The 15,090-nt window shown below is 46.0% G+C and overlaps 1 protein-coding gene across 3 annotated transcripts in view; it reads right to left on the bottom strand.

Annotated features, from left to right (window-relative positions):
* The window catches only part of LOC126251885 (collagen alpha-1(XVIII) chain-like), a 733,026-nt gene that overhangs the window by 180,582 nt on the left and 537,354 nt on the right, over positions 1-15,090 (bottom strand). For all 3 annotated transcript variants that reach the window (XM_049952585.1, XM_049952587.1, XM_049952586.1), the window contains one exon: positions 8,506-8,587. In XM_049952585.1, coding sequence (XP_049808542.1) covers positions 8,506-8,587 — 82 coding nt within the window. The remainder of the gene's footprint in view (positions 1-8,505; positions 8,588-15,090) is intronic.

Below are 15,090 nucleotides of genomic sequence, written 5' to 3'. Positions count from 1 at the left end.
CGTTGATCCCTCAGAGTGGTTGGTGGGTCACGTAGTCCATAAACAGACCTTTTCTATCTATCCCAGGCATGTTCGATAGGGTTCATGTCTGGAGAACATGCTGGCCATTCTAGTCGAGCGATGTCGTTATTGTGAAGGAAATCCGATGATCGTCTGGTTGAAGGCATGTGTGACACTCATGGGTGAAGAGAACGTGATGCCAATCCTGAGCGGTCTATTCGGCATGTTGATGGGCCCATCTGCACTGCGCTGCATGGTGTCGTGGTTGCAAAGATGGACTTCGCGATGGACGTTGGGAGTGAAGTTGCGCATCATGCACCTATTACGACGTCTTGTGGCTGCACGAAAAGCATTATTCAACATGGTGGCGTTGCTGTCAGGGTTCCTCCGAGCCATAATCCGTAGGTGGCGGTCAGCAGTAGTAGCCCTTGGGTCGGCCTGAGCAAGGCATGTCATCGACAGTTCCTGTCTCTTTGTATCTCCTCCATGCCCGAACAACATCGCTTTGGTTTACTCCGAGACGCCTGTAACTGTCTCTTTGTATCTCCTCCATGCCCGAACAACATCGCTTTGGTTTACTCCGAGACGCCTGTGCACTACCCCTGTTGAGAGCCCTTCCTAGCACAAAGTAACAATGCGGACGCGATCGAACCGCGCTATTGACCGTCTAGGCATGGTTGAACTACAGACAACGCGAGCAGTGTACCTTCTTCCTGGTGAAATGAGTGGAACTGATTGGCTGTCTGACCCCCTCCGTCTAATAGGCGCTGCTCATGCATGGTTGTTTACAACTTTGGGCGAGTTTAGCGACATCTCTGAACAATCAGAGGGACTGTGTCTGTGACAGAATATCCACAGCCGACGTCTGTCTTCAGGAGTTCTGAGTACCGGAGTGATGCAAACCTTTTTTTGATGTGTGTATAAAGTCTCACTCCACCCGAGAACAACGCACAGAACGTTAATATAACCATGTGAAAATGTCAGGAAAAACTCCTTCTCTGCGATATTGTTCAACTCGCAAAACAGAGTCGCACCTTCTTCGGACTTGGTGAACATCAGAGACCCATTCTGCATTTTTATCGTTTAGTGGTAGGTTCGTATTGGAACACCAAGTCCCGTAACTCTTGATGCATTTTTTCAGAAAAGGATTGTCCGCGTTTTTCATTTCAATAAAGACGCAACAGGTGCCTACGCCTTGTTGTTTATGGTCGGGAGTCCAGGTGTAGGAGACAAACTTTGCACACATTTTTACATTCTTGAAAACATTCTGGTGAGTGTCTCGAACACTTGACTTAGAAATGTTCAGTTCGTTGCTCCATTGCGATTCGTGACACAATGCTGACACACTACGGTCTCACGTCCACAGATTAACACTGCCCGCTCACAACTAACTGGTCGAATGAACATCTGTAGTTTGCAGTTATTAGTTCAAGCTGCCATCGTAGATGCTGCGCTGTCATCGCTTATATGCCAGGAATAAAACCTGTCTCGGAACTTTTTGGACGGACAGTGTATATACAAAACCACATCAGAGTCTGTGCCCACAGCCGGAGATCAAACGCCAGAGCACATCAACCTGTCCGTAGTGTAATCAGTCAGAAATCCGAGGTCTGATGAGCAGAGCCCGAAACTTGTGGTAAACTAGAGGATGAACGTCAGTCAAGGTAGACACAACACTGGCGTGACTAGGCGGTGCTTATTCCGGAGTTCTTGCCAGAGGCGTTTCTTACTGGAGCGTACTATAGCTCTGTATAGGGCGATACAGAGCTTCACACGGCACTGTCTCTGGCGGTGACTGCAGCAGCTGCTGCAGTTAGGCACAGACGGCGCGCTTGGCTTTGAGGCTCGTCCAGTCAACTGCTGATTCTTAGTGGACTGTTTTGTAGAAGTTTTTTTGACAAGCTTTTTATGTTTTCGGGAGAGCTAATGAATATGAATTTTCAAAATCTCACGAAGAGCAGCAGACCTGTTGCTGTTGTTTCGATGAAACAGCTTTACGAGTAAAGCCCTATTCGCCTTGTCCAGACATAAGTTGACTGTCTGTAACTACAATGACGGAAAAAGTCGCAACACCAAAAGTAATTGATGTAATGAAATTTTGGGAGTACATTTGTGTAGGTAACAATTTAAGTGATTGACATTGCACGATAACAGGTTAATGAAAGCGGGAGATAAGCCATTGAAAATGTCAAATGCTCGTACATTAATAACCGGTGTAACTGACACAATGTTAAATGCAAGCACGCAAACTTGCATACAGTGTGAGGTACAGGTGCCGGATGTCATCTTGTGGGATGGAGTTCCATGCCTGTTGCACTTGGTCTGTCAGTAGAGGGACGTTCCATGCTCTTTGTGGGTGACGCTGGAGTTGTCGTCCGATGATATCCCAAATGCGCTCGACTGGAGACAGACCTGGTGATCGAGCAGACCAAGGCAACATATCGACACTCTATAGAGCAAGTTGGCTTACGACAGCGGTATGGGGGTCAGCGTTATTCTGTTGGAAAACATCCCCTGGAACGCTGTTCATGAATGGCAGCACAACAGGTCGAATCACCAGACTGACGTACAGATTTTCAGTCAGGGTGCGTGGGACAACTACGAGAGTGCTCCTGCTGTCATAGTAAATCGCACCCCAGACCACAACGCCAGGTGTAGGTCCAGTGTATCCAGCACACGCACAGGTTGGTTGCAGGATGGTCTCCTTCCAACCACACATATCCATCACTGGGATCGAGGCAGAACCAGCTTTCATTAGAAAACACAACAGATCTCCACCCTGCCCTCCAACGAGCTGTCACTTGACAAAACTGAAGTCGAAAATGGCGGTGGTTGGTGTCAGTCTAATGAACGCTACAGGGCTACTGGCTCGGAGTTCTGTTCGAAGTAACCGATTTGTGTCAGTGGTGCCGAGTGCAGCTCAAACTGCTCCTGCAGATGCAGTACGAGGCGCCAGAGCCATACGCCGAACACGATGGTCTTCTCTCTCGGTAGTGCCATGTGGCCGTCTGGAGCCCGATCTTCTTGCGACCGTACATTCTCGTGACCGCCGCTGCCAGGAATCCAGGAATCATATACGGTGGCTACATTCCTGGAAACATTAAGGAAAGGCAAACCTACGTTTCTAGCAATTGTAGACTTTGAGAAAGCTTTTGACAATGTTGACTGGAATAATCTCTTTCAAATTCTGAAGGTGGCAGGGGTAAAATACAGGGAGCGAAAGGCTATTTACAATTTGTACAGAAACTAGAAGGCAGTTATAAGAGCCGAGGGGCATGAATGGGGAGCAGTGATTGGGAAGGGAGTGAGACAGGGTTGTAGCCTATCCCCGATGTTATTCAATCTGTATATTGAGCAAGCAGTAAAGGGAACAAAGGAAAAATTCGTAGTAGGAATTAAAATCCATGGAGAAGAAATAAAAACTTTGAGGTTCGCCGATGACATTGTAATTCTGTCAGAGACAGCAAAGGACCTGGAAGAGCAATTGAACCGAATGGACAGGGTCTTGAAAGGAGGATATAAGATGAACATCAACAAAAGCAAAACGAGGATAATGGAATGTAGTCGAATTAAATCAGGTGATGCTGCGGGAATTAGATTTGGAAATGAGACGCTTAAAGTAGTAAATGAGTTTTGCTATTTGTGGAGCAAAATAACTGATGATGGTCGAAGTGGAGAGGATATAAAATGTACACTGGTAATGGCAAGGAAAGCATTTCTGAATAAGAGAAATTTGTTAACTTCGAGTATAGGATTAAGTGTCAGGAAGTCGTTTCTGAAAGTATTTGTATGGAGTGTAACCATGTATGGAAGTGAAACGTGGACGATAAATAGTTTGGACAAGAAGAGAATAGAAGCTTTCGAAATGTGGTGCTACAGAAGAATGCTGAAGATTAGATGGGTAGATCACATAACTAATGAGGAGGTATTGAATAGAATTGGAGAGAAGAGAAATGTGTGGCACAGCTTGACTACAAGATGGGATCGGTTGGTAGGGTATGTGCTGAGGCATCAAGGGATCACCAATTTAGTATTGGAGGGCAGCGTGGACGATAAAAATCGTAGAGGGACAACAAGAGATGAATACAATAAACAGATTCAGAAGGATGTAGGTTGCAGTAGGTACTGGGAGCTGAAGAAGGTTGCACAGGATAGAGTAGCTTGGAGAGCTGCATCAAACCAGTCTCTGGACTGAAGACTACAACAACAGCACATTCCTGCCAAGTCTTTCTGCAATATCGCAAAAGAAATATCCAGCTTCTCGTAACCCTGTTACACGATCTTGTTCAAACTTGATAATGGCATCTTTGTCGCCTTAAATTCATTCTTGACGAACAGCAGCACACCATGCCCAATCTCAAAGGTAACTAGCGGTACTCCTATGCAACTGGCGTGAAATTTGAACATACGTCATCTCTCAGATGTAGAAGCACGCCTACCAACTTTCGATAATGTCGCACAGCTCGTTCTTGGTGTGGCAGTTTCTTTCCCGTCATTTTATAATGCACACTGATGCTTGTGTTTCAGCCCTACGTCACCGTACCAGTAACGTCGCCCAACGGCAAGTCACGACACTGTCACTACTAACAATAAATCCTGTACCGCACAGCCTCACATAATTTCTGTAATGTTGGGTAGCCCATACTATGAATAGTTCCTGTCGACACTGGCTCAAATAGCGAAAGCTTAATAGTAACCACTCTGTACATATATACACTACTGGCCATTAAAACTGCTACAGCACGAAGATGAAGTGCTACAGACGCGAAATTTAACCGACGGGAAGAAGATGCTGTGATACGCAAATGATTAGCTTTTCAGAGTATTCACACAAGGTTGGCGTCGGTGGCGACACCTACAACGTGCTGACATGAGGAAAGTTTCCAACCGATTTCTCATACACAAACAGCAGTTGACCGGCGTCGTCTGGTGAGACGTTGTTGTGATGCCTCGTGTAAGGAGGAGAAATGCGTATCATTACGTTTCCGACTTTGATAAAGGTCGGATTGTAGCCTATCGCGATTGCGGTTTATCGGATCGCGACACTGCTGTTCGCGTTAGTCGAGATCCAATGACTGTTAGCAGAATATGGCATCAGTGGGTTCAGGAGGGTAATACGCAACGCCGTGCCGGATCCCAACGGACTCGTATCACTAGCAGTCGAGATGACAGCCATCTTATCCGCATGGCTGTAACGGATCGTGCAGCCACGTCTCGATCCCTGAGTCAACAGATGGGGACGTTCGCAAGACAACAACCATCTGCACGAACAGTTCGACGACGTTTGCAGCAGCATGGACTATCAGCTCGGAGACCATGGCTGCGGTTACCCTTGACGCTGCATCACAGACAGGAGCGCGTGCGATGGTGTACTCAACGACGAACGTGGGTGCACGAATGGCAAAATGTCATTTTTTCGAATGAATCCAGGTTCTGTTTACAGCACCATGATGGTCGCATCCGTGTTTGGCGACATCGCGGTGAACGCACATTGGAAGCGTGTATTCGTCATCGCCATACTGGCGTATCACCAGGCGTGATGGTATAGGGTGCCATTGGTTACACGTCATGGTCACCTCTTGTTCGCATTGACGGCACTTTCAGCAGTGGACGTTACATTTCAGATGTGTTATGACCCGTGGCTCTACCCTTCCTTCGATCCCTGCGAATTCCTACATTTCAGCAAGATAATGCGTATCACCCGGCGTGATGGTATGGGGTGCAATTGGTTACACGTCTCTGTCACCTCTTGTTCGCATTGACGGCACTTTGAACATTGGACGTTACATTTCAGATGCGTTATGAGCTGTGGTTTTACCCTTCATTCGATCCCTGCGAAACCCTACATTTCAGCAGGATAATGCACGACCGCATGTTGCAAGTCCTGTATGGGTCTGTCTGGATACAGAAAATGTTCGACTGCTGCCCTGGCCAGCACATTCTCCAGATCTCTCACCAATTGAAAGCGTCTGGTGAATGGTGGCCGAGCAACTGGCTCGTCACAATACGCCAGTCACTACTCTTGATGAACTGTGGTATCGTGTTGAAGCTGCATGGGAGGCTGTACCTGTACACGCCATCCAAGCTCTGTTTGACTCACTGCCCAGGCATATCAAGGCCGTTATTACGGCCAGAGGTGGTTATTCTGGGTACTGATTTCTCAGGATCTATGCACCCAAACTGCGTGAAAATGTAATCACATGTCAGTTGTAGTATAATATATTTGTCCAATGAATACCCGTTTATCATCTGCATATCTTCTTGGTGTAGCAATTTTAATGGCCAGTAGTGTATGACAGACAGCCCATTGTGATTAACGTATTGTGCTTTCCAGTGCAAGGATAATAATAATAGTAACATTAAATTTGTGCTACGGGCATACGTCACTGACATTCTGCGTCCTCGTGTGTTACATCTCATGTGACAGCATCGTGACGTCATCTCTCAATAGGGGAATGATTGTCCACACAAGGGACGCACCTCTATGAACTATCTTTGCTATTTTGTGGTAGTCGCGTTGCCAGCAAGATCCCCAGATCCGTCCTCAATAGATGTGTGCGTCCAACTTGCTCAACTGTGTCGTAACCTGAATATCAAGGACCATTTACAACAATTGTGGGCTTTCTTGCTTGAGGAAAGGTTTTATGGGGGCTACGTCATAAGTGAGCTCATACTACCAAGTTCTTTGTAAAGTTGACTCGGTTTGGTAGTCACCGAAATAACATTACATACCTCTTCAAGGTGTGCAAGATGTATGAGACAGGCGAAATACTTCTAAGACTTCAATAAGAATTTAATAATTCCAATCACAAAGAAAGCAGGTGCTGTTGCGAAATTACCGAACTATAAGATTAGGAAGGGAATGATTGCAAAATACTAAGACGAATTCTTTATGTAAGAATGGAAAAACAGGTAGAAGCTGATCTCGGGGAAGACCAGTTTGGATACCGGAGAAATGTGGGAACACACGAGCTAATACTGACCCGACGACTTCTATTAGAAGATTGATTAAGGAATGGAAAATCTAGGTTTATGGCATTTATAGACTTAGAGGAAGCTTTTGAGAATGTTGAGTGGAAAATTCTCTTTGAAATTCTGAAGGTAGCAGTGGTAAAGTATAGGAAATGAAAGGCTATTTACAACTTGTACAGTAACCAGACGGCTGTTATAAGTGTCGAGGGGCATGAAAGGGAAACGGTGGTTGACGAAGGAGTGAGGCAGGGTTGTAGCGTATCCCCGATGTTGTTCAGCTTGTACCATGAGCAAGCAGTAAAGCAAATAAAGGAAAAGTTTAGAGTAGGAATTAAAGTTCAGGGAGAAGAGATAAAAACTTTGCAATTTGTTGGTGACACTTTAAGGACTTGGAAGAGCTGTTAAACGTGATGGACATTGTCTTGAAAGGAGGATATAAGCAAAACAAGGGTAGTAGAATGTAGTCGATTCAAATTAGGTGATGCTGAAGGAATTACATTAGGAAACGAGACATTTAAAGTAGTAGATGAGTTTTGTTATTTGAGCAGTGAGTAACTGATGATGGGCGAAGTAGAGAGGATATAAAACGTATACTGGCAATGGAAAGAAATGTATTTCTGAAGAACAGAAATTTGCTAACAACGAATATAGATTTAAGTAGTAGGAAGTCTTTTCAGAAAGTAATTGTATGGAGTGTAGCCATGTATGGAAATGAAACATGGCTGTTAAGCAGTTTAGACAAAAGAGAGTAGAAGCTTTTGAAATGTGCTACACAAGAATACGGAAGATTAGACGGGTAGAATCGGGGAGAAAATAAATTTGTGGCCGAACCTGACGAGAGGAAGGGATCAGTTGATAGAGCACATTCTGAGACATCAAGGGGTCACCAGTTTAGTGGAGGTAAATACGGAGAGTAAAAATTGTAGAGAGAGACCAAGAGATGAATACACGAAGCAAATTCATAAGGATGTAAGTTGCTATAGTTATTTGGAGATGAAGAGGCTTGCACAGGGTAGAGTAGCATCGAGATCTGGATCGAACCAGTCTTCGGACTGAAGACCACAGCAAAAACAAACAACAACTCTCTCAACCTGTGAAGTTTCATTTCATTTCCCCCTCCTCATCTGGATGCTTCACGTTTTTTTGTCAGCCAGTGTCCTAGGCTTCGCTGTCGGATGCGGAATCGCGTGCAACGTAGGCGGCTGGCTGGCCTGGCGAGTAAAAGCTTAGGTTGCAACTCGGTGGGCTGGGATGGTGGGGGGATGGCAAGGCACCTGAAGGCGGGTGGGCTGGTCCGCAAGATTGTGCACAATTCCACAGTTCGGCATGCCAATTGGGCTGGCCTGTGTAGCGTAAGCGCCAAGCCGCTTGGTACAGACTGGTCTGACTGGAATTGCGTTGTGCATGGCTGTCATGCCCTTGGCCTCTGCTGTAAACGGTAGCCTCTTCTGAGGGAGGGAATACCACCGCGTGTAATTGTTGCACGTTTAAAATGGAGCCTCACATTCAGTCTCGCCATGCTGGAGTACTCACCCACTGGTGCTGGCGGAGGAGGCGGCGTGATGAACGGCGGGCCGCCCGTACTGGCCTCGTCATTGTCCCAGTCGTCGCCCTCCTGAAGCAAAACGAAATAGTCGTCAGTCACTGCTAGTACGTAGATCGCTAAGTTGTCATGTAAGTAGTGTAGATAGCCACCAGAGGCTTGTGGAACATTCGTGTCGTTGGCAGCTGAGACAGAAGCGTATGTGTAGTGTGTCCTGTAGTTAACATCATTTCATTCTTATGAAATGTTGGTCCGAACCAAACGAATTAAAATGCATCGCCACAAAGTGTATGTACGGCGCTAGAGGAGGGCTGTATGAGTGATTCCAACCGTATGTAAACAGTCTAGTCACATTAATGCGACTACCTCCTGTGTTCGGCATCAAACTGTAATAAGCACTCGCAGGCTAGCACTAATAATGGAGGGAATATAAAATGTGACGGGGAACGCGGGAAACAATGCAGTCATTTCTCTGTATGTCCATCTTTATAGAGATGGTTGTGGGACTCTGTTGTTCCATAGAGAATGCCAAATTAAAACCTTTCAGCCGTCAAATTCCCAACCTTATTTTATTTAGCAACCAGCGTTTTATTACGCCATCTTCAGGCCCTTGACCGACGCGTAGGAAGAATCTATCTGGGTTGCGATCAAAACAGGGAACAGCAATAATGGTGCCGGCCGCTGTGGCCGAGCTGTTCTAGGCGCTTCAGTCTGGGACCACGCGACCGCTACGGTCGGAGGTTCGAATCCTGCCTCGGGCATGGATATGTGTGATGTTCTTAGGTTAGTTAGCTTTCAGTAGTTCTAGGGGACTGATGACCTCAGATGTTAAGTCTCATAGTGATCAGAGCCATTTGAACCATTTTTTAGCAATACTGCTATCACTAGATATTTGCTACAGTGATCACTTCAACCATCATCTGTCGACTCAGTAGGCACCAGTCATTGTTCTAATGTAGAAACAGCGATTTATCTGACAACCCAAACGGTATGGTCATTGGCTTTCAGGCAAAAAAATGGCTAAGTTTGTAAACTATTCCCGTGCCGCCATGGTTAAAGTATACCGTGCATGACAAAATGGCGCTATCCAAAACCGGCACCGAGGCAACTGTAGTGCACTGTTGAGCAACTAACAGCCTGCATGAACTAAGGGGGCTACCAGCAGTGTCTCCTCAACGACCGTTCAGCGAACGTTGCTGCATATGGTCCCCACAGTAGGCACCTGGTTCATCCACCCATGCTGACTGCTGTTCATCTGCGAAGTGGGCTAGATTTTGCACGCCAGTGCCGCTACTGGACTTCCAATGAGCGGCGACAGGCGCCCTTTTCAGACGAATGACCTTTTATGCTCCATCGGACGTTGGCTTACAGGGGCCTGCAACAATCTTCGGAAGGGACCAGGCATGAGGAGGGAGCGTTATGGTCTGGGGAATGTTTTAGTGGCATTTCCTGTGTGATCTCGATATTCTGGAAGGCACAGTCGATCAAAGCAGGTATGTATCTGTCCTTGGAGACCACGTCCACCCTTGCACGCAGTTTAGAACGTCTCACACAGCTCGCAATGACGTGCGTGGTTCGAAGAGCACCATGAAGGGTTTACCGTACTGTCCTGGCCACCAATCTCCCAGATTTAAAACCCAGTCTAGAATCTGTGGAGCCACCTCGATCGGGCCTTTCGCTGCAATGATCCTCAGTCGAGAAATCTAGGACAGTTGGTCACGGCACTGGAATCGCCATGGCTCCCCATCATCGTGGATACCTTTCAGAACCTCACTGGCTCTCTTCCTGAACGTCTCGCAGCAGCCCGTACTACAAGAGGTAGTTATTCGGGCTTTTGGCAGGTGGTCGATTAATGATAGTTGTCAGTGTACATACACTACTGGCCATTAAAATTGCTACACCACGAAGATGACGTGCTATAGGCGCGAAATTTAACCGACAGGAAGAAGATGCTGTGATACGCAAATGATTAGCTTTTCAGAGCATTCACACAAGGTTGGCGCCGGTGGCGACACCTACAACGTGCTGACATGAGGAAAGTTTCCAACCGATTTCTCATACACAAGCAGCAGTTGACCGGCGTTGCCTGGTGAAACGTTGTTGTGATGCCTTGTGCAAGGAGGAGAAATGCGTACCATCACGCTTCCGACTTTGATAAAGGTCGGATTGTAGCCTATCGCGATTGCGGTTTATCGTATCGCGACATTGCTGTTCGCGTTGGTCGAGAACCAATGACTGTTACCAGAATATGGAATCGGTGGGTTCAGGAGGGTAATACGGAACGCCGCGCTGGATCCCAACAGCCTCGTATCACTAGCAGTCGAGATGACAGGCATCTTATCCATATGGCTTTAACGGATCGTGCGCCACGTCTCGATCCCTGAGTCAACAGATGGGGACGTTTGCAACACAACAACCATCTGCACGAACAGTTCGACGACATTTGCAGCAGCATGGACTATCAGCTCGGAGACCATGGCTGCGTTTACCCTTGACGCTTCATCACAGACAGGAGCGCGTGCGATTGTGTACTCAACGACGAACCTGGGTGCACGAATAGCAAAACGTCATTTTTTCGGATGAATCCAGTTTCTGTTTATAGCATGATGATGGTCGCATCCGTGTTTGACGACATCGCGGTGAACGCACATTGGAAGCGCGTATTCGTCATCGCCATACTGGCGTATCACCCAGCGTGATGGTATGGGATGCCATTGGTTACACGTCTCGGTCACGTCTTATTAGCATTGACGGCACTTTGAACAGTGGACGTTAAATTTCAGATGTGTTACGACCCGTGGCTCTACCTTTCATTCGATCCCTGCGAAACCCTACATCTCAGCAGGATAATGCACGACCGCATGCTGCAGGTCCTGTACGGGCCTTTCTGGATACAGAAAATGTTCGACTGCTGGCTTGGTCAGCACATTCTCCAGATCTCTCACCAATTGAAAACGTCTGGTCAATGGTGGCCGAGCGACTGGCTCGTCACATACGCCAGTCATTACTCTTGATGAACTGTGGTATCGTGTTGAAGCTGCATGGGCAGCAGTACCTGTACACGTCATCCAAGCTCTGTTTGACTCAATGCCCAGGCGTATCAAGGCCGTTATTACGGCCAGAGGTGGTTATTCTGGGTACTGATTTCTCAGGATCTATGCACCAAAATTGCGTGAAAATGTAATTACATGTCAGTTCTAGTGTAATATATTTGTCCAATGAATACCCGTTTATCATCTACATTTCTTCTTGGTGTAGCAATTTTAATGGCCAGTAGTGTATTTCAAGCAATATGCTTACGTATAAGATTCGACCCTTGACGAATAGTATCAAGTGCTTTAGATGCCATATGGTGCACGCGCAGTGGTAAGAAACTTGTAGTATTTGCTTTCATTTCGCTAGGAACCATGATAGTAAGTAATGTGTATGTAAAACGTTGATTGGAGTTATGCCTGAATGCATGGCTGACGTGACGTTCTCGTCTTTAGTAGTGCTAAGGCCTCCTCCTTTGCAGACGTTGAGGAATCTTCTTTATTGTTTGCATATGACGTGAAACATGACTGAATACTAGAACGATGTCCTCTTAACGTTGTAAAATATGCACTGACGCATATCATGGTGAGGGCGGAATTGGATGTGAATATCACAATAGTCAAAAAAATAAATATAGTATAAGTTTAGACGGAACACGTTGTTTATGAAATACTCTAGGACTGTAGACAAAAGTAAACAGAAAATAATGCAACACAATAATCAACAAAGACAGTTATTGTGGTTTATGGTTAGTTAAAAGCCAAGACTGGGAAGCAACAGTTGGTAAATTTCACGGGTTAGTATCTGGAATAAAAAACAGCCTACGATTCAATGGAAATATAAAATGTGATGGTGATGCAGTTATGGTGCATCGAATTAGAGAGGGTTGCAGCACGGATGTGACGGGTTTGACACTGGTAGCGAGTAAAGAGGCAATAACTTTGAGGGCTATATGTTTGAACTAGGCTTGTATGCCATTAGGAAATATTGCCGGTATTGTACAGTGCATGATGTGGTCGACCTCTGCAGCGTATTACGAGCAGGTACAATGCGAAATTTGCTCCACTGTCAAAGAATGTGCAGCCCACAACGAATAAATCTGTTCACTTTTGTATTGTTTTAGAATATACAGGGCGAGTCAAAAGTCCTTGAACACCTTCATAAGTTGGATGATTAAAGGGAAAATAGAAATGTGATGATGGGAACATAGGTTTGACGTGGGGCCGCAACTTTTGGAGTGAATGTCATTCATGGCCGCCATCTTGAAATCCGCCATTTTGGATTCAAGACCTTTTTTATTTAAATGGGAAGGGGGGTGTATGGCACATCAAATTACACCCGCTTGAGCTCTGAATGGTGTAATTTGTTTTTGTCTATCTTGTACAGTTTAGAAGTTGTTAATGTTCAAAGTTACCTTGACACGGACTCATGTCTCTCTTTGTTCCATGTGATCTACAATGGGTCTGACACGTGAACAGAAGATCGAAATCACCCTTATATCAGAGGAACGCAGCTACCGAACAATAGCAGCTGACTACAACAGACGCCACCTAGACAGAGAACTGGTATCGCACACCACGGTGGCTCACGTGATCACCAAATTCCGGGAGACGGGCTCTGTTCACGATAGGGCACGTAGTGGGCTACCAAGGACTGCCACCAATGAGGAAACTGCAACTGCGGTTGTTGCGTCGTTTGTGAAAAGTCCTAAACGAAGTACACGTCGTGCGGCCCTAGCATGTGGAATAAGCCAAACCTCCGTCGTCCGGATATTGCGCACCAGTAAGTGGCATCCTTACAAGCTGCAGATGCAACATCGACTTAACGAGGATGACCCTTATCGCCAGTTGGAATTCTGCCTGTGGGCTACTGAACAACACGAACTGGATCCTTCGTTTGCCAAGGGCATACTGTTCAGCGACGAGGCGTATTTCACTTTGAATGGGGAGGTTAATCGACATAATTGTCGATACTGGAGTGACGCAAACCCGAACTGGGTTGCCCCAATTCCAGAACATAGTCCAGCGAAGGTGATGATGCGATGTGGCATATGGGACACCGGGCATCATTGGGCAATTTTTCTTTTACAACACCTTAACTGCACTACAGTATCTGATGCTGATGCAGGACCTTTTGTTCCCTTCCACACTGAACGCTGGCGGCATTTTCCCATCTTATTTTCAGCACGATGGAGCCCCTCCACACTATGGCGTTGGTATCCATGAATGGTTGGAGGAACAATGCCAGGGAAGTGTATTGGTCGCCATGGTCCCGTGGAGTGGCAGCCCAGATCCCCTGACTTATCGCCCCTTGATTTTTATCTATGGGGCCATCTTAAGCATATAGTGTACGCTGAGAGCATCCGTGATTTGAGACACCTGGAGGAACGCATACAACACGCCTGAGACCAAATTGCAGGAGACACTCTCCTCCGTGTGCAGTCAGAGTGGTTGCGGCGACTACAGTTGTGCAATGCACGGGATGGACAACACGTAGAACATCTGTTGTAGCAGTCGGTATGAAGATAATTTCTCAACTTTGAACATTAATAACCTCTAAGCTGTACAATATAGACAAAAACAAATTACACCACTAAATTCCAGAGCTCAAGAGAGTGTTATTTGATGTGTCATACACCCCCTTCCCATTAAAAAAAAAAAGACTTGAATCCAAAATGGCGGATTTCAAGATGGCGGCCATGAATGACATTCACTCCAAAAGTTGCGGCCCCATATCAAACCTATGTTCCCATTTCAATTTTCCCTTTAATCTTCCAACTTGTGAAGGTGTCCAAGGACGTTTGACTCGCCCTGTAATGTAAACTGCAGATGTAGACTGGCCGAATTCCTCAACTGATGGAATATATGCACTAGAAGAACGTTAGACAATATGTAATCACCCAAAATGACAGTACACTGGAAAACAAATGACGCATGTTAACTATCAGGACACGCATTTCCGCACTGCGGCGCTCCTCAGCTACTGATATCGAAGGCCTGCCTCAGATGGAGCGTTTTATTGGCTGAAATTAGCCGTCTGAATTTCTCTGAACCTACTAGACGTGGCGGAATGATGCAGTCAGTTTTCTTCAAAGATGCGGCTGTCAATTCTAGAGACAAATTGCGATGAAAAACTATTAACCATTTTTTCCTCAGAAACGTGTCCTTGTGATAACTGATTAAGAGGTATAGAAAAGATAGCAGAAAAAACTCAAAACTCTTGATAAAAATATTTGATTAAACTCTTGAGCAACAGAAGAAGGAGTAGGTCTAAATATACAATGGAACAGTTTATGATTTACCCGCTCAGAGTCTCAGATAGAAGAGCATTTGTTGTACGTCTGTAGGTTTTCATAACCGTCCTCAATGGAGAAAAAGCGAAGAAGATTAGACGTTAATGCCCGTAAACAACGATGTCATTAGAGACAAAGCGCAAGCTCAGATTAGGGAAGAATGGGGATGGAAATTGGCCATGCCCTTTCAAGGGAACCATCCCAGTAATTACCTCGAACGATTCAGAGAACTCAGGGAAAACCTAAATCT

The sequence above is a fragment of the Schistocerca nitens genome, chromosome 4 (assembly GCF_023898315.1).
Source record: "Schistocerca nitens isolate TAMUIC-IGC-003100 chromosome 4, iqSchNite1.1, whole genome shotgun sequence".
NCBI classification, from domain to species: domain Eukaryota; kingdom Metazoa; phylum Arthropoda; class Insecta; order Orthoptera; family Acrididae; genus Schistocerca; species Schistocerca nitens.
This window is presented reverse-complemented; position numbering and strand designations above follow the sequence as displayed.